The 21,108-nt window shown below is 37.4% G+C and overlaps 1 protein-coding gene across 9 annotated transcripts in view; it reads left to right on the plus strand.

Annotated features, from left to right (window-relative positions):
• Window positions 1-21,108, plus strand: part of map4k3b (mitogen-activated protein kinase kinase kinase kinase 3b) — a 119,709-nt gene that overhangs the window by 28,742 nt on the left and 69,859 nt on the right. For all 9 annotated transcript variants that reach the window (XM_042333777.1, XM_007894389.2, XM_007894390.2 and 6 more), the window contains exons 3-6: window positions 8,972-9,062; window positions 14,830-14,894; window positions 16,824-16,879; window positions 19,265-19,312. In XM_042333777.1, the coding sequence (XP_042189711.1) occupies window positions 8,972-9,062; window positions 14,830-14,894; window positions 16,824-16,879; window positions 19,265-19,312 (260 nt within the window). The remainder of the gene's footprint in view (window positions 1-8,971; window positions 9,063-14,829; window positions 14,895-16,823; window positions 16,880-19,264; window positions 19,313-21,108) is intronic.

Genomic DNA, 21,108 nt, shown 5'->3' on the forward strand with positions numbered 1-21,108 from the left:
TGTTAATAGATTTTATCAAAATTGTAGGGCACACAGTGCTATGTATAATGTATGGAGAATAAAAGGCCTGTGTAGAGGATTGTGGCCAAACTGGTTGTCATTGCAAGGATGCCACTCCTCTGTACTATTACCTACCCACTAAGCATATACTTTGAGAAGGTTGTTCACATGTTCTATCTTGTCCTGCCCAATTTTGCACTTCCCTACAGAATGGACTTGCTATACTATTGGCATACTTGCCCATTTAAAATGTATTTAGCAGCTCATACATGTTTTAAAATTTCTGTATATGCACAACATCGCATATTGGATATATTGTATACATTTTAAAAAGTGGAGGGAGAAATCTTTGGATATGATTATTGTTCCACATCTCTTATGTTTACACTAGGGAATAAGAGATTTACAGGCTTACAGGCAAGTCTGAAGTTGTATTGATCTTTTGCTACCAGCTTAAATTGTTATTGACATTTTTTGGGAGAGGTCTACATTTGCCATGTTGCTGGTATTGGTTCAATCTTAAACAAGTTTAAACAAAGTACAAGTGAATCATGGTAATGTTTTGAGGTAAGAAACAGCAGCTTGTTTTTCAATTGTAGGTTGTTGTTTAAATTACTTGTATCCAGTTCTTTATTTCATTAGTGTATCAGTTATCAAAGTGGATCCTACAACATCATACTTTGAAAAATGTCACTGAAAAGTTACCAGATACCTGGTACATAATGAACCTGTTTTGACTGTTGTTTACAGCAACTAACTGTTGAAGAATCAAATGCTAACATGAGTATTTTTGTTACAATTTTGCAAGCAATTGTAACTCCATCATTCAAACATTTTCTCTTCTATATCCTTTTTATGGATTTATCTGTAATGGATTTATTTTAATGTAATCTCTGCTTCCTGCCCCATACATTATACAATTTATTCTTTTGCTTTGTTGCAACACCATCATTATATGTTCTTTTAGCAAATTAGATGATTTTTCTTGCTGAATAGTTTGTTTCTTGTATTAGTTTGCATTTGAGAACTTATCTGTATTGTTCTCGGATGAAATGTAAGCCATTGCTCTTTCCCTTATCTTAAATTCCTGGCCTACATTCTTCCCATAAAATACAACAGTGGATTATGACATTTTTTGGAGTGGATGGATTGATTTTCAAAACATGTGAAATACATTCATTAGGGAAAAGTGTGTTTTAGATCTATATGTATTTGATGTTTGGGTTAAGTCTACAAGGTGTGTACGTATGGTTTAGTGAATGGTAAGCAGAGCAGGCAAGTCTTCGCTGTGCTGCTTTTCGACAGAGACCTCTAGAAGTCAAAACAATTGAAGTTGCACTTCACGAGTAAACACTAAAGAAATGGCAAATGGTAGTGCCAAAGTTGTTTGGGTTTGCGATGAAAATTGCTGCAGCTTCCACAAATTATGTGTTCCTTTTAACTCTTAACTAGACTCTTTAGTGTAGCTGCACTTTTTGTTTCAGTATTATAAAATACTGTGAATGAGGTGCAGCATCTTATTGGTGTGGTGTATTGCAGGTGGTACGAGGGAGGTACACAATCCAATTAGCCACTCCAAGAGCAAGTTCCTACTCGTTCGTCATCAGTCCATCCCTTGCTGGAGCGATGGGAAATTAGTGGGTGACTCAATATAGGCCATACTTGTGGACTGATATTTAAAGGGTGTAAATTGGATGAGTTAAAATGTATTACATTATGTCAAAACCTCATTGGATACACAGTGGTGTCTAAAAGTTAATTTTAGTAATTGTCTGCATTGTGTACAAGACGATAATAAATAATAATAATAATCCTTGCATTTGATATAGCACTTGTCACGTCTTCTAGGCGTCTCAAAGCGCTTCACAGAATATGCTGTAAAGTTTATTGACTGTATATTCGTGGACGCATAGGTAATCCCATTAACACAGTCGATTAGTGACAAAGATGATCACTTTGCCCCTGAGATACATTGCAGCTTGTAACACAAGACAGCTTCAAGCTCTGCATAAAATGTATTGCAGATTTTTTTTGTTGCTGGTGGAAGCATCACAGTCGATTGTGATAGATTTGAACAAACTATCAGGATTTATTATACTGTTGTATATGTTGTGTATACAATAAGAGACAAACCTTTATTTTCAGTGATGTTCTAATTTTAAAGTGCAGTATATGCAAAACCCATAATTAGTGCAACCAAGTATTGTTTGCATGTTTGTATTTTTCATGACATCAATTTCTAAATTGTTCTTGTAACTTTCTCCATTGCCATTTTGTTGGGATAATTGCTTTTTGCATTCCTCATTTTTTNGTGTTTTTATCAATGTCTTTTCAGCTTTGGTACATTTCTGGTGTTGATGATCAAATGAAAAGACACAAATTGGATGCTTGAAAATCGAGGAAAAAAAACAAAAAGGAATAAAGTAAATGAACAGGAAAATATTTAAAAGCCATGCAGAATTTGAATTTGGATATTTTTATTCTGGTCAGCCTAGTGTCTGTCACACGTGGAAACTTATCAGTATCCAAATGAGACTGAGAGTTCCATAGTTTTTTGGCATAGTGGGATATTGGACTAAACAAATATACCCCAATATATAAATATATCTATAAATAAAAACTTCCTAAGAAATTGTGATTAAATCATTTTTGGAATTCATTAAAAATTGTGTTTGTAACAGAGGTCTGCTGTGTTATAGACCTCATAACAGAGCAGAGCAATTCATGTCAATTCAAATTGCGTTTGGGATATGGTTGTGGACATTTCCCAGGTGTTTTTTTATCCTTATATTGGAAGTTTGAACTCCTGTGTCAGAAAACCATGGTTTCTACCTCCAGAGGTAGAGAGAAAACTGAACTTGTTGTTAATAATTAACTAATTAGTTCCCTTGGAAATGGTGCTTCCATTGGTTTGGATTCAGTTCAATGACAGAAACCTAGGCTCTTTTAAAGGAATAGAATTAAAGTTGCGATGGCTTAACGATAAAGCTTGATTAAATGAATTTGATTTATTTATATCACAGGGTTTCTGAAAACATTAAAAATAGCTGCCAGTCTTTTTGTTGAAATTTTGAGACTCATTTCTGAGTCTTCTGGAGCAGAGTAATGTGGTCGGCCAGTGAAATCTCGGTTTCCTGGGTATGGCTAATTCTAACTGGAAAAATGGAGGTATTGAAAGAAATGTGCTAATACCTAACAAGTTAAGCTTTTAACTTGTATGCTACTGTAAGTGTAAATTCCTGTTATTCTAGAGGTTAACAGCTCAACACAAGGTGTTAGATGTTGATATATGGTAGAATAGTATTTTTTGACTATTGGAACTGGTGGCTACAAGCTTTGACAGTGAAGCGTAAAATACAGTCTGGAACATTTCAGTAGTACTTCAATGTTTGTTCCATTATTTTGTTGCTCATGCTATACGTATTAATGGAAGCCTGTATTTAGGAAAACATTCCATCATGTCATGTTCCTTGTATATACTCTACATTTGTACCCCTTGGATTTTGTTTCAATATATCCATATAGGTCCATATATTACACAGATGTACTGTGGACTTGCAGTTTACCAGAAGTACTCTTTCAGCAGCTGACTGTCTGGCTTCTTGCGCATAGCACTCAGGCGCAGAAGGCTTCCAAGTGAGAGTAGGTACTATCGACTGGCCAGTTTTCTGCATGCACGTACAGCTTAATGACGTCTTTGCAAAAATACAATTATAGGCTTTACATTAGGGAGGCTGCCCATCCTTCTTACTTCCCACCTGGAGATGGAGTTCCTGAGCAGGGGCAGAATGTCTGAAATCTCGCTCACCAATGGTGGGGTAGATAAGGTAAAGGTACATGAAGCAGCTTATGTTTGCTGAGTAGAGGGAGTGGCCTTGCGCATAGCATAGAGAGTAGATTGAGTGGCCAGGGCAGTTAGGTTGCAGAAGTTTGGAGAGAACATGGGTGAGGCTCTGGAGGGATTGGAAAATGCGGACGAGGATCTTGAAATTGATCTGCTGGGGATGGATGTTGGAGCCATGTGAGGATGAGGTGAAGGGCTAGTGGAGCCTGGTACAGGAGAGGATGCTGGCTGCAGAATTCTGAATGGTCTGCAGTGGTCAGAGAAGCTGGGAAGTCTGGTGAGCAGGTTGTTGGAATAATTGAGCTTGGATGTAGTGAAGTCCTGGAGGAGCATCCAGCAATCTGGAGAGTAGTTATGGAGGCAGGTGATGGCGCTCCACTTTCAGTGGCCAAGCATTCAATAATCTAAAGACTTTCCGTCTTTAAAAAATTCTTAAAAATACATATTTTTCATTGTGACTTTGGTTCAACATTTTTGTGGTGGAAATCTGTTATTTTACCACTATATTTGTCAGGAATATAAAGCATTCTGTAACAAAAAATGTGCTACATGAACGTAATTTGTTTTGCTGTGATTCCATGGACATGATCCACAGCGACTCCAATCAAGGAAATTGAAGTGCAGAACCTTCTGACTTTGCTTTGGTCAGAGTTGTACTGACTTGACTATGCTGCTGAGCCCCAATTCTTGGTTAAATGCTTTTTTTGTGGAGGATAAACTAAATCCAAATATAATTGGCCATGTTGCTGTCAGATACACTTTTGAGTTCTTGATTTTGTTTTTCCTAAATGTTTTTTCTTTATCCTTTTCATTCTTTCCCTCAGACTCGGTGAGTTATAAGTGGGAAATGTGTTGGACTCCTTGCGGCACATTGCGATGGACTCAATGGCACGTCACAAAGTTCTGTCGATACCAAGCAGAAACATTTACAATCAAATATTGAGCAGTGTTTGTAGTTGGGTTGGTACAGCATTTGATTGTTCTTGAGAAGCTGACCTTTTGTGGTCTGTCTAAGGAATGACTTGGTGCGCTTGATTATGATGATGGTTTGCTCAATGGAAGAGGCCACAGATTTGAACTTTGAAGTGCTGCACCTTGGCTGTCAGTATGAGTAGCATGTTGGGATGTGACGTGAAAGGCGCTATATCAATGCAATTTATTGTTTTTGAGTGGATCAGTACTGACAGACCAAATCAGATGTATGTATGTCATCAAGTCATCATCGGGTTTGGTGGCGCACATTTAATTGGTACCTGTTGCCCATATCAACAGCAGATCCCATTGAAATACTGTGCGGTGAAGTACGTTGGTACTTGTTTAGCTGCAACCATGCGGTTTGCAATAAAAGTTAGCTTTGCTTGGAGTTTTAGCAAGACCGGGATATCAAGACTCTGGAATTGCAATAAAGCTTACACAGAATATTTTACTTACAACTCCAGTATGGGTAATATTCACAGACTATGGCGAGTGCTAGCAGCTACAGCAGTGAGTGCTGCATTGGGTTATCTTTCTGTCCTTGGTGTTCATTTTCGCAAGTGCCTCTCATTATGTAAATGAGTTCCATTTATATAACAAATGTTAGAACCAAAGGCAAAATTTGTTAGCTGTCGCCTGCTTTGAAATCACAACTGATGGAAATAGTTTCTGATATGAAGGCAGAATATGATTTAAAACCAAAACATTTCAAAGGAGAAAATATTGTGGTTTGCCATGAAGTACTCTGAAGTATTTTGATTCAACTGAGTCATAAGTTACCAACAGCAAATGCCATTTTATAAATCCCTATAAAATAATCAGAATGCCGTTTACTATCCTTTCCTCACCTTTACAAAAATAACCTACCAGATTAAAACTACTGCACTATGACCTTACAGCTTTCTGATTAAACTCATTGATGTTTAATTTTTTTTAAAACTTAATTTCTTAAATTAAGCTAAAATTTCAGTGTAAATTTCTTGTCACTTGCACTGAACCGTGCATGCTAGAACTGGCATGATTATTTGGAATCTAAAACTAGTACAAGAAAATGTTACTTTCAGATTTACCTTTATTTGATTGTGGGAATATGGCGATTTAAACCGTTAAATTTTGAAACCAACCTGTAGCTTAAATGATTACAATCCTCCGTTAGTACATTAAAGGCAAAGATGACCTTGGAAATTGAATTTTTTTGTGTTAGTACATTGATAGTAAAGATGACCTTGGAAATTGAATTTTTTGTGGTAGATTTGTGCTGAAATATTAATGTATAAAATTGTGATCCAGGTTTACACTGTTGTGAATTAATTAACCTTAAGAGTATTTGTTTTTCAGATTGATTTAGATTCTGCCTTCAGTGCTGTTAAAATTAAGGTGTATAAAGATAGTTTTTATTATCCTTTAGCTGTAAAGCTAATTATCCCTTTATACTCAAGTGTGCATTGTCCATAAATTACAATTCCTGAAACACAGTTGTCCTTAAGACATGTAAGGCTGGGATAATGGACAGTCATATACAATTCATTGTGCCAAGTCTGTCCTTTTCCATCTTTCCATTTCCAGAGTATTTTCTGCTTACACCGTAAACAGAAGGTACTATTCAAGTGCAGTTGTTACAAGTGAATTTTACTTTAAATCATTGTCAAACTGGAGCCTAAATGAAGTTTTCCCTTCTTAACATGTTAATGTTAACACTTTCCTCTTCTGTTAGGCCTGCTGTGGTAAACTCATTCACGTACCTGATTCTGGGGTGGGTGATATCAGGGGATCTGACAGCAATTTTAAGATGTTAATAACTTCATCTCAGTGCCTGAAGCAGTCTGTGTTTGGGTTTCAATAATGCTAATCTAATTGTCCATTCCAATCTCTTGCTACATAATGTCATTCCTATAATTTATGAAGTTATAGATTGGAATTTTCATGACTGTTTTTATTATAAATGTGACTTATAATAACCGTTGCTTTTGATATAGTGCCTTTCACATCAGGAGGACATATCAAAGCACTTCAAAGGATACACTGTAGTGTAGTGACTATGTATTCTGTAAGCAAATGTGACAGCCAATTTGTGCGTGGGTAATGTCCGCAAGCCATGAAGTGGATGGCAGTTTTATCTGGAGGATTGTTGGCCAGAAACTGGAAGAAACGTATTCATTCTAAAGGTTTTGACTGTTATTTTGAGTGCTTCTGAGTTATGTGTGGTTTTCACCTTGGTTTTTGTTGTGAACTCTGCTGCATGTATAGGGTAACCAAAAAGTTGTGATACCATCACAATGTCTAAGAAGTCTGAAAGAAATTATGATTTTTTTGATGTTAGGGTAGTTATCACGACTTTTTGGTCACCCTGTACATCCAATCTAATTGTCTATCCCACCAATGCATTGGAGAACATGCATTATTAAGCTTTAGATAAATCTGAATGAGAAGTCCTGTAATGTTGAAATTCCCAGATGGCAGGCCCAGTGAAAACAAAGCAGCAATCTTTAATCATGTGAAAACGTTAAGAGTAGTAAGTACATTTTAAAAAAAATCTACTGTTCAATGTATTAAATACTAATTAACAATTAACCATTATCACATGATCAATTTGTTTATTTTTGGTACTGACTATCACATATTTAAAAAGCCCCTTTGGTTTAAACTGTGCAAGCTGTGTACAGCCCTAGACATTAAATGTGCATGCTCATGGATTTTTGGCAGAAACAGTTGCCAAATTCTTAAGCTATCTATGGAATTTATAGTAATGTTGCGATTTGAAGACTGGTCAACTAATTGATTGAACTAACCCTGCGCGAACTTTCAAAGTAGGTAGTAGGCAGATATTTGTCACGCCTTCATGGCAAGTTAGATTTTATTTCAATGCAGTATTTTTATAATCGCATTATGTGATACATTTAATTCCTGTTGCTCCACAATAAGCATGGGAAATAAAACAACATTAGATTTTGAGCCCAGTAAATTCTATCCATATACAGAGGGATAAGGAAGTGGAGGAAACTTATACCAAACAGAACAATGCAGTTTAGCCATAGGTTCTACTTCACTTGATAATGTTAGACAGCTTTCAGAAGAGCTTATTGTCTCTTACCTATAATCTAGACTTTTAAGTTCAGCATACAGACCATCACTGTGATCACTGTTGATTTGAATCTTCTTGTTCATTTCCTAGGTTTTAAGGCGAAGATACTTCTTGATCCTGAAATTTTTTTTACTTTAAATGGCTCCAAAAACTGTTTTTAAAGTGGGAAAAACTCAAGGGAGTACTTTTCTGTGCAAAGTCATCTTTTTTAAATATGAAGGAAATTAAGTTATGCATTTTTACCAGCAGCAAGAATCTTCATTTCTACATTACTTGGGACCAACTACCTCATTCCTAGGCAGATGTTGTCACATTGGACACGGGTCCCATTCAGTTTAATTAAACACAGCTTTGGACTGGGCTAAGCTGCTGTGGAGCTGCAGGACTCTGGAACATTCGTTCAGTCCTGACTGTGTACTGCTGCTTTCTTGTTGGTACTGAATGTTCCAAGGGCAATGAAACTTGTAACCTGTTACAAACTGTAACCTCCATTTAATTGCATAGGACTGCCCTCTGCATAGGACTGCAAAGCTGCAGCTAATCCTCATAATGTACATTGTTGATTGACCCAGTGGAGAAGATGGGACCCTGTAGAGTTAATAAAAAAAGTGATTTCTTCTGAAAATAAACTGCAATTGTATCACTGTTTTCCTCAATATCTTGAAGTATTTGAATGGAGAATATTCCTCCCAGACATTCCTTTTAAATTATAAGTTCTTACCAATCCTATGTGTATTATTCATGGTTTGTGTTCTGGTAAGTGCAGTATGTTTTTAATTCCACAGTGTTTTAATACTTCAGTTTCTGCTATTTAAGCCTGACAGCTGTAATAGATAAGGAAAGCAAGGTTCCAGTCATACAGTAAACCCCTATTAACTTGACCCTGGCTTAACTTGTCATAACTGCTTAAGTCAGAATGTTGTCAATATCCGGGCTGCATTTATTTATGTGTTTATACATATGCGTAACTCACCACTCCGAATAATTTATCACTGAGCTTTCCTGTGGAATGACGAATTGTCAGTTTACTTTTATTCATCATTTAAATCCAATTTTCTTTTCCTCCTAAGGTGAAGACTTTGCAGTTGTACAGCAGGAGATTATTATGATGAAAGACTGTAAGCACTCAAACATCGTTGCATATTTTGGCAGTTATCTCAGGTATGTGTGTTGCTCTACATATTAAATGCTCTCAGTTCTTGACTGCATTTTGTGAACATATTGTGCAGGTTGTAGCACGTTCTCATTTATATTTGCAGCTCATGGAATAGATGTTTGTGAAGCAAATTAAACCCCTTCAGTCAAGAGTATGCCTTATTTGTGGGGGCATGTCTTAATCAGCAGAGGCTTGTTTCCGTGTGTTGACTTTTTTAAAAACGCAAATATATTTGGTATTTTAACATTTTTGCTGTGATTCCATGGACATAATCCACAGCGACTCCAATCAAGGAAACTGAAGTGCAGAATATTCTGACTTTTCTTTGGTCAGAGTTCTACTGATTTGACTGTACACTGCTGAGCCCTAATTCTTGGTTAAATACTTTTTTTTGTGGAAGATAAGCTAAATCCAAATATAATTGGACATGTTGCATTAAAATTTGTATATATTTGTAGTACATTTTATAAATTTGAATTCATGATTTGAGAAAAAAAGTTCCCTTGCTTAATAGAGTACCTTGGTTCGTTACATCCCCATTGCAGAATGACCAAAATTAAATTCAGGATTGAGGAAACAATGTCACGTATTAATGCACCACCTTGTAACACTACATTTTTATTCTCTACAGTGAAAACTAGTTTAAGAATGCAATGAGTTTGCATTTCATCTTATGAGAATAAATATTTTTTCCTAGCCTCTGAATTGGTACTGCTGTATGGTCTATTCAGCTGACATGGTTGTATGGGTTAATTGCTTCTAGGGATTTTTAATATGGCAACAAAAGAGCTGCCGGGGCATAAATAAGGTTTCACATTGTTATAGTAAATTGTTTTGATTGCACCCGTGTTACACAAGAAAAATGCATCTAGTTGTTATTCAAAGTTCTAAAATTATCTCATGGGAATTAATTGATGTAAATTGCTTGAAATAACCTTTTAAGCTTATTTCCATTTTACAAATTAACATACTGCAAAAATGTATGTTGGTATGTCACTGGCATTGATCTCATACCGTTTGTACACTTATACGAATTCAGTGACTCCCACTTCTAATTTGGTTGTGCTCATTTACCCTGATTTCTGTGAACAGTCAATGTCAATTTGCTCATTTAAACTAGCGACCTTTAGAAAGCTGGAGCTTGATTTTGAATCGCTTCGTTTCATATTTTTTACAGTTTTTTTTAATATTCCATTATGTCTGATTCTCACATGAAACAATAAAAAATATATAATTACATTCAGCATGCTACCTTGCAGTGGAACATTTAGTTTCTGTGAAGTGTCATTAATCATCCTTGCATTTGGTGTATAGCACCTTATCACGTCTTCAAGACATCTCAAAACGCTTCACAGAATATTCTGCGAAGTGAATTGACTGTATATTTTGTGAGCGAAATGTCATTGCTAAGTATCATTGCTAAACTTCCAGGACACTAATTTGTACACTCACAGTGTCCTTGGTTTTCTTGACCTACCTAGTTGTCTTGATCTATCAGTTTCTTACATGTCAAAAATAGCTAGGTAATTATACACTTAGGTGGAAGTGTTGAGTTCCTTGGTTTATAAATGGCAAATAAATATATTTTTAAAAAGCTTTAGATCAATGTTTGAAAGGGCAATGAAGGAAAAGACCAGACTTGATTTATTTTCAGCAATGTGTTGATTATTAAACCGTACAGTAAATTACTACATTAATTTAAAGGGTACTGAAGTGTCATTTTCAGTTCAGGTTCTCACCTTGGAGATGGGTAGAGATTTCCGTATTTTCTTTCTCTTTCAGGCTCTTTACTTCCCTCCCTTTCCTGAACAATTGGCACTGTACTGACAGAGCAGGTTGAATCCATCACTTGTGCTATTCTAAACTCGTCAGGTGTATAGAAATGTGCAGTGTGGCATCAGGTTAATAAACTGCTATATTTCATGCATTTTCACTTATTTTCAGCATTCTCCTGTTCTCCTGCAGGATTTTTTGACTTTCAATTATTCGAGTACCTGTTTTAAAATCGTTGAAATTGTTGGCAAGCTTTTCATGTTACTGAAAGCCATAGCTGGCCTTATATGGTTTTCCCTCAGTTTTGACTTAAATTCTCTGAATTCTTTCTGAAATTGGAAAAGATGTTAAAACGTTACCACATGAAACTGAATTTTAAGGAATGTATGTGTGATGGCTAAGTGGTTAGAAACAATTATGGTCAATCAACCAAATGCTTAATTTATCTTTCATTTTCCTCTTGTTGTTAGCCTATTAAGAGGGTTCTAAGAATTTTTAGGACCAGAAAAGGGCATTTGAAACCCAACCAATGCATCACCCTTTCAGTATTTCTCTGCCCTACACACCTGTCTTATCTTGATGTTTCTCAATTGCCTTTTCTTTTCAGCAACTCATCTAGCTCCCTGTTGAACCTGTTTTTCCGATATGCTTCAATGGCTTTCCTTGGCAATTTATTTCACAAGTCTAATACCCTTTATGTTTAAAAATGGTTTCATCTGATTTTTAACTTGTACGTCCTGGTGTTTCAAACCTTCAGTATATTGAATAATTTTAGCCAGATCAGCAGCATAACTTCAGTTCACTAACTTGAAGCATTAGGAGCTTCACCAATGGCTAAACCAAATTATTCATTGAAGAGCAGAGAAATATATAGAGGTCCAGGATTTGATCCCCAATCTGTACTGAGCAAATGGATCTTAGCCTTTAATCAATAGTAGACTCTGCAGTTTTCTTGTTTCATGGAGGGTTCCCTTTCCTGATAACCATTCAGTGATATTTGCTGTACTTGGCAATCTGTTGACACTAGATGAAGTTCAACTGCAGGGCACCCTTTGGTCAAGTAGATCCACTTGTACTCACTGTCAAGGCTTCCACATGAATAATAGCCATTTGGGCAAGGTACTGGAGGTGGAAAAGGGGACCACAGTAAAATGTTCCTTCATGATTATCCTGATTATTCAGGTAATGCTGCTGGAAAGTGTTTGTGCGTGAATGAGGACTTACTTGATCATGCTCAATTTTATTTTCTCAGAGTGTCTTTTTTCTGTGATTAAATGTGTTTACATGTGGACTTGTTTGCAATGGCTATGCTTTGCATTTTACTATCATGGCGATGCAAGCAAATCTCATGTGGCAAGTGACTAATTTCTGGTTATTAGTTGACATTAAAGTTTATCTCTAACTCTAAAAGATAGCTTAAAATTACAAGTTTGCAGTCCATTTACTTAATTGGTCTTTGGACTCTGTTTACACTGACTACAATGAATCATTTGTGTTTAATGACCATCGTTTATAGTGGGAATGAAAACGATTGCTCTAAAATTTACATTTTTTTCTTTGTTAGGCAGAAATATTTTTACATTTATAATTTTTTATAAATTGCCTATTTAAATAAAATTGTCATATTCTTTGCCCAAAAATGTGAACTTGATTGACACCCGAAGCTTTCTTCATTCTGTGCCTCCTAACTCCAATCTATGACTCATTCCTTAGCTTGTCTATCGTACCATTGGTGGCCAAGCATTGTGCTCCCAGTCTCTGGAACCCTGCAAAAATTCCTTCACCTTGGTGTTTCTCTTGCTGCTTTTAAAGTCCTCTTAGCGTATCATAGGGATTGTATATTGCTGAGCATGCTCCTGCTCCTTTTTCAATACAGCTAAAAGCCTTAGAGACCAATCGACTCTTAAGGATGGTCCTACTGTGTATCAGAGTGCACCTTCTACAAATCTAGAAAAATGTGACTGAGCTATAAATTCCTCAAGATTGACTTCAAGCAAGTCAAATACAAGCTTTCATTGAAGCTGCAAAAAGTGACTGGTATGGCTGAATGGAACAAGAATTGTAAATGCTTAAAACAGACCTTCGCAGACATGGGGTAAATTTCCACATGTATGTGAATGACACCCAACTCTACTTCTCTGCCTCCATCCTGAACTCCAGGACTACTCGGGTCCTGCCCGATTGCCTGTCCGACATCAAGTCCTGGACGAGGGCCAACTTTCTCCAACTCAACGTCAGCAAGACCGAGGCCCTCCTGATTGGCTCGCGCCAGTGCCTCCGCACCTCAGGCGCTGGCAGCATCAGCCTCCACGGCTGCACACGCAACCTCACTAAGCCAGTCAGGAACCTGGGTATCTTGTTTGACCCTGAACTGTCCTTTCTCCCCCACATCTGCGCAATGACTGGCATTGCCTACCATCACCTCCGCAACATTGCCAGACTCCGCCACTGCATCACCCCTCAGGCTGCCCAAACCCTCCTCATCGGCCTTCGCAACTCTTCCCTTCACAAGCTGCAGGTCATCCCAAACTCTGCAGCTCGTGTACTCTCACGCACCAGGCTCCACGACCATCACTCCCACCCTCACCCGACTCCACTGGCTCCCCATCCCCCAGAGGATTGAGTTCAAGATCCTCGTCCTCACCTTTAAGGCCATCCATGGCCTTGCTCCCTCCTACCTCTGACCTGTTGACTCCCTACCAACCTGCCCGCTCCCTCCGTTCATCGGGCTCCGATCTGCTCCATGTCTCCCGCCTGACCCGCCCTACCATCGGTGGCCGAGCTTTCAGCCTCTCTGCCCCCACACTCTGGAACTCCATCCCACAGTCCCTTCGCCTCGTTTCCTCCCTCGCATTCTTCAAGGCCGGTCTCAAGACCCTTCTCTTCAACCGTGCCTTTAGTCGCCCTCCCACCTCTCTGCCTTCCCTCACCCCTACACCGCCCCCTCCCCCATGCTCGAGCCCCGACATCTGACTGTTCAGCGCTTTAGGACGTGAAAGGTGCTCTGTAAATGTAATTTTGTTGTTGTTTGGTTGCTTGGCAATCTACTGTAGTCTGCACAGGATGCCAGCAATGAAGTTTGCAACACTTGTCCTAAAAACAGAATTCTCATCTGATGTTGCTCCTGTGGTGCTAATTGTATCGAGAAGATTAGATGCAGAATTGATACAGTAATCAATTCCTGTACCAAGCTCTTGGACATATTGTTCTGACCCAACACAATTTCTAGGTTTGCTCTGTACTCAGTAATCACCAAGGTTACAAATTTGGAGACCTCTGACTTCACAGTTGGATCTGGTTGTTCTATGATATGCTACCACATACGTGGCTTCAATTACAATTTAAAATATTTGGGACTGGAGTCTTGTTTTTTTTAAAACTTAATTTCATGATTGGTTTCAGTCCACTACAGAAAACATGTATCTTGTCTCACTGTCTGAAGAAAAGGAGCTAAAAGTACTCAACAATATTTTGCCAATTGTTGCTGCAATTTTAGGAATGTAGCATCTTTGTTGAAAGTTGAAATGAAAAACTACCATAATTCTCTTTGAACAGAAGCTCTACTTCTCCCCAGTGCTGCTTGTGTGTGCATTATTTGTTTGACAAAGATAAAGAAAGCATTTTGGATAAGATTTTTTTTTTTGTCTGAGCAGGAATATTTCAATGTTCTTTAAAGCAACTCTTGCCTCAGACTCATATATACAAACCTCAACTAAAATTTAAATAATACATTGTTTTAAAGAGATTCATACCTAATTCCTCGCTATTGTAGTATTGTGAATTGATAATTGTATTTGTATGAAAAGTATTTGGAGGTATAAGTTCAACAGATATGTTGTGATGAGCCACTTCTCTGAATACTTTTTGCTGTTCAGAATTTTTTTTTGGAAAATTAGATTAGTGTATGGCAATAGAATTGTGTGGTAGTTGAATTTTCCTTTGGGATATGAATGCTTTTGCAATTGAAATAAATGAAACTACTATTACTTTGTTTTATAGACGTGACAAATTATGGATTTGTATGGAATTTTGTGGAGGTGGGTCATTGCAAGATATTTATCATGGTAAGTATTTTACTTTTTAATGGACTGAGACAAAACCGTTATTGCTTTAAAATATTAGAAATATTTTCTGGTTTCCAAATGTTGCACTCTTCAGTGAATATTTTATTTAATGTTTTATTTTCCTCCTTCGTTCTTTCTCCTATTTTATTTCCTTTTGGGTTTTATTCAGGTTAATTTTTTTCCCCCTTGTTATATAATTTGTCTTACACAGTGTAGTTTTAAAAGTGTTCAATTTTTCTACTACAACATTATCCATCATCAATACATCAAGCTTTTATTTCATAAAATTTGAACTTTTACCCTTAGACCGAAAGGGAAATGACTAATATCTGAAAGAGTTTTAAAATGGTGAATCAGAATTTTCCGTTGAGAGCATCCTAAAATGTAAAATTAGGATGCAATCATCCATGGTGCCTCAAATGCTCCCACAATAGATGACGTGTTTATTGTTAACTTTACAACAATTAACTTGCATTTATATAGCGCCCCTCACCCAGGGTAGCGTCCCACAGCACTTGACAGTGGCGGAGCACAATGCCGAGCTGGGGGGAGGGGGAGGTTTCCGTAAGCACGATTGAAGAGGACAGTCTTCAGGTGCGACCTGAAGATCGGGAAGGAAGGGGCAAGGCGGGGGATAGAGAAAGAATGTTCCAGAGTTTTGGGATGTAGTGGCTGAAAAGGCGGCTGCCAATGGTGGAACAGAGGGTACGAGGGATATGCAGAAGGCCAGAATCAGTTGAGTGGATGCAGTTGGTTGGGGGGTAGAGAGGTGCCAGGGCATGAAGGCATTTGAAAACATGTGTGAGGAGCTTCTAAGTGAAACACCATCATTTTGAGAGCAAGGCCTCCAATTTGTTTAATTGACCTATACCCTGAAATTGTCTCATACTTTTCAGTGAAATCCAGTAAAGGTAACATTGAAGATCCAGGCTTTCAAAATAATATGAATATGTCGTCCACATTTAGGCAGAGCTTTTTCTCCATGTGCCTTGCACTCAAACCCTGGAGGCAGGAATCTGCCTTCACAACTATGACTAAAAGGTTCCAATGAATAGTGGAGAAAAAAGGCAGTCCTGCTAAATCCTTCACCCTAATTTAAAGAAGAGTGAGATAATACTGTTTGACAAATTGTCATTCAATTAAGGAAACTAAGCAAAATAGAATCAAAATTGTTCTCATCTTTGCCCGGTTCTAATGTGTTTGTGCCCACTATATGGAAGAAAGGTACTTTTGTGGTTTTTACTGAGCTGGTCAGTGCATAGAACTAAATTTTGACAACTAATTGTGAAACTATGATTTGATAACGAATCAATTAAAATTAGCTAGCCGTCCTTTGCAATATATGTTTGGTAAGTTTAACTTAAGTCCTGTTGAGGATGATTTTAATTTTTCCAAGTTTGAAGAGCAGACTCCTGTAGTGGGAGGTATTCGAAAGCATTGAAGGCTGCTTTTCTCATAATATTAAAATAGGCAGAAAATGAAATTTGAATGCAAAATTTACTTTTTGGCAAGCCCCAAATATAAAAGCAGTAATTGGGCAATATACTACAATAATAATCCTTGTATTTGATATCGAGCCTTATCACGTCTTTGCGACATCTCAAAGTGCTTCACAGAATATACTGTAAAGCGAATTGACTGCATATTTTGTGGGCGAAACGCGGCAGCCAATTGCGCGCAACAGTGTCCCGCGAAAGTCGTGGATTGAAGTGAATTCAATCACTTCCATTTATTATTTTTTTTGAAGGAATTATTACCCCCGGAAATGCTATTCACCAATTGAGGGCGTTTGTGGTCAGTCACCAACCTGAAATGTATGAATGTGTAGTAGTTAAGGCTTTCTAATTGTTCGACAGGGTGAAAAAATTAAATTGCTGACTTGAACTATAATTATAATTCAGTAACTTAATGCAGATTTTATTCCTTTAGTGACTGGACCTTTATCAGAACTGCAGATAGCATATGTATGCCGAGAGACACTACAAGTATGTAATTTCAATTTCTTACTCAATATTTTTTGAAATAACTGTAGCTACACAGCTTATTTGATGTTTCATTTGGCCTTAAATAATTGTGAGGATAATTTGGAGGGACTCGGTTCTAGGGTGGGTTATACCACTGCATATTCATCCTGTGATTGAATGCTGCCCAATCTATTTAGTTGAAAATTTGCTGGCTGTACAGGTCCGACCTGAAATACATTTGGGCAGTTGCAGCTTAGCCTCTTGTCACTGCTGGACCACGGAAGAAAGTTTCCTATTGGTGATTATACTGGCTACAGAAATGGCTTGTGAAGAAAATTGAAAACTCAGTACAGTGGAGAGTTGATAATACGCATTAACTGGAACTAAGCCATTGCAGATAGGCAGACAATAAAGATAATTGGACGTTGCATAAAATACAGATTGGCTACAGTGCTAACGTATTTCCTGATGGAACAATTTTTTATTTTGTCACTGCAGTACCACAGTGTATCAGCCCTTTTGTCTATTTCCCTCTGACTCTCTTTCTTTTGTTTTGTGTATTCGTGTCTCTCTCTCTCTCTCTCTCTCTCTGACTCTCACTCTTTAAGTCTTAACCTTTTATATCACACGTGTGTGTGTATATTATTTATATCTATATATATTATATATGTGAGTATAGTATACATATATGATATAAAATATATCTATCTCTTGTTTTACATTACATAAAAATAAACTATAGACTGAAAAAAATCCAGTTATGGATTTTAAGCTGGATCGAGAATACGTCTATGTGGAAATCTCATCCAACCTTCTACATGTGCAGAACAGATTTGTTTTTAATAGTTTCACAGTTCTGTTTTCACTTCTGCAGATAATAGATATGCCAATAATCAGTGTGTGCGTAATAGGCATTTCACTGTTATAGAATGGGAAATGCGCCCTCGAAGTTCAGAAAAAAAAACAGATTAAAGCATTTTTTGGGAGAATCTTAAGGAACTTTACACTGTTTGATCCTTCTGTATCTGACATAATAATAATCCTTGCATTTCATATAGTGCCTTATCATGATTTCTGACACGTCTCAAAGACATGGTAGTATTCTGGAATTACCATATGTTGCAATTAATGCTCTTCTTTACATATTAAAATGTCTTTTTTTAATGTACAGCAATGTGAAGATGTGTTTGATGGCTTGTGCATTTCTAACCTGATTTAGGACAGATGAATGGATCTTTATTTGAGGTTTTACTAAGCAATGTAATAATGTGGGCTAAGTTATTGATGCAATTACAGTTGTATTTAATAAGTCTACCAAAAAAAATCAACCTTTTTATATGATGTTAGAGAGTGAAAATTGATTTATCTTTTTCCCAAGTGACTTGTTTTCATAACACAATCAATTTTGCTTTATTGCTGGCCTGTAAGAGACATGCCCAAGGTGATGACTCCTTCAGTTTCCTTTACATGTGGAGAAGCATTTGCTTTGCTTGATTCTGCTTCACAGCAGCAGTGTTGTAATCAGAAAATCAGCTGTTGAAAACATTCTGAGTGAGAATTTCTGCTGTTTAACTTGTTGGCCACAGTACACTGGAATTGCAATTTTTTAAAAAAAAGTTGATAATGTTTCAGGAAGATTCTAGCATAATCTGTTGAACCAAACTCAACAATCTAATAAGATATAAGAAGACCATTCAACCTGGTACCATGAGTCCTTGAACACTTGACTGTTGAGCCTCTGCTTGTATTTCTGTGTAGTACAGATTGATACTAGGGCTTAAAGATTTAAATTTATGAGGACAGGTTGCATAAACTTTGTCTATATTCCCTTGAGGTTAGAAGGTTGAGAGGCGATCCAATTGAGGTTTTTTTTTAAAAAAAGGATTCGATAGGATAAATGCAGAGAAACTATTTCCTCTGGTCGGGGAATCCAGAAGAAGGGGCATAATCTTAATTAAAGCTAGGCCATTTACGAGTGAAATTAGGAGGCAGTTTACACCCAAAGGGAATTGCAAATCTGGAACTCTCTCCCCTCCAAAGGCTGTGGATGCTGGATCCATTCACATTTTCAAGCCTGAGGTGGATGGATATTTATTAGGTCAGGGTATCAAGGGATATGGGGTAAGGGCACGTAATTGGAGTTGAGGTATAGATCAGCCATGATCTTATAGCATGGCGGAACTGGCTTGAGGGGCTGAATTGCCTACTCCTGTTCCTATGTACAGTTAAGATCCTCAAGAATAGGGATTTCAAACCTGGAAATCTGAATCCTAGCATCCTGTATGCTAATTGTGCTCTCAATCATGGGATTCATTGAAGAGATTCTGAAAAAGCACTCAGGAACACTTTCAAGGTAAGTCATTCAGGGGTCAATATACACTTAACCAATTGTTTTTTTTTATATAGGGTTTATATTATCTTCACAGCAAAGGAAAGATGCATAGAGACATAAAGGTAAATATTTTAATTACTCTTTTTCTCAATCTTATTTACCTTATTTTATTCTTTATTATAAAATGTATTGTTCAAGCTATCGGTAACTGTCTTCATTTCAAGCTTTCTTCCTATCGTTAGGAGGGCCAAATAATTGAGGGGGGGATCTGCTGGATCAACATTAATTTAAAATGTCTGACATTAGGAGTTATTCATTAATCATGAGATCCTCCGTTAGCACTTGATATAAATATAACCCTTGCTGTGGCACATTTCCATAGATATTTATCACCTTCCGGTACAATTCCCACGCAGCTGTTCTCAAAGCCTACAGGGCAAGTTTTTAGCAATTATTCTACCATGGGGACATCGCAGTCGTGCGCAAGCCTGGTCTCACCGAGTAGTCACATATTGTCAGTTTCAGTATAAGTCACTAGCTTGGGATCAGCAGCAGGAATCCTCGCTAAAACTGCTGTTTTAGTATCTTCATAGCTGGTAAGCAATCCTGCAACATGACATTACCCGAAGGAGTTGGCCCAGGTTACAAAGTAGATTCAGCAGTTTCGTAAGATTATTCTGGTCCAATCACCTCACCTGATAGTCATCTGGATACTTTGCCATTGTTCTAGGAATCAGGGGGTATTCATAAAAGGAGCCAAGACAAAATGGGTGGGGGGTATTACGTGCGGTGCTTTAGTAGTCTGTACTGGGACCTTTTCTTGTACAGTAGAACACATACATTTTCTATTAATGACTCTATTGATGACCTGGATTTGCAGGCTGATTGCAGGGCAAATCAAGTTACCTTTATGAATGACAATCTGAAGAGGGATTGTGAGATCAAGAGAAGGCAGACAAGATCTTACATAAGAGTATACATTTATGCGATCACTGTTGAGTTATAAAACAGGTAATGCAAGGTACTCCAAAAAGAAGTAAAACAATATGGATTACCATTAAGAGTGGTTGAGACAAGGGTCTTGAAACATTTGAAACAAAGAGATGGTAAGGTTGGCTTTCCTAAATAACATTAAATGGGTTAAAGGGCTTTTTCATCTTAACCTCTCTTGTGAAAGTTTTAAGCAAGGGTCCCAGCCAGTTTGCATCATGCATAATTCTGTGCTGCATATTGCCTTGGATCTGACTTAATGATTGTGGAGTAATTGGGACTGGTTACTGGAACACATATGTTATCATTACTGAGCAATTCTAGTGTGTTGAAATGCTATGACCCCAGTAAAACATAATTGTTCATTTGGCACCATCATTTCTGTTCCAAATCTTAGTACTGTTTATCAACCTTCCTATTATTGGCCGTAAGACTTGAGGACATATGCCTCTCTGTTTCTATCTCGGACATTCAGGACCCCCATCTGCACGTTATCTTTGCAACTTAACGGAAGACATAAATTGGTGTGGAGGAGCTTGTTCCTGTCTTCTACATGATTCTTGGTGCTGAGCTATGTAGCAACATTGAACAGAAACTGATAATGCTTTCATCTACTTCCCTTGCTGCAAGTTTGAGCATTCCCAACATTGACCTTTGTCTAGTCATTCAGGTCATAAACTTTCCTTACACCTGTGACTTATCTGGAAGTATACTTGTTTGCAGCTTCCTTTAGTAGTTGATTTCACAATTCCTAATTCAGGGTCCATGGATTGGTGTTCTGTATCTTTTCCCTCAGTTTTCTTCCCCATCAATAAATCAGAAATAGATGGCGGAAGCAACAAAATGCACCTCACACTTGCTGAATGAGAAAAGCAATGATTCTTGAAAATCTGGTAAATATACACCTTTAAACTGATCTCATTACCAT

The sequence above is a fragment of the Callorhinchus milii genome, unplaced genomic scaffold (genome assembly GCF_018977255.1).
Source record: "Callorhinchus milii isolate IMCB2004 unplaced genomic scaffold, IMCB_Cmil_1.0 Scaffold3, whole genome shotgun sequence".
In the NCBI taxonomy this organism is placed as follows: Eukaryota; Metazoa; Chordata; class Chondrichthyes; order Chimaeriformes; family Callorhinchidae; genus Callorhinchus; species Callorhinchus milii.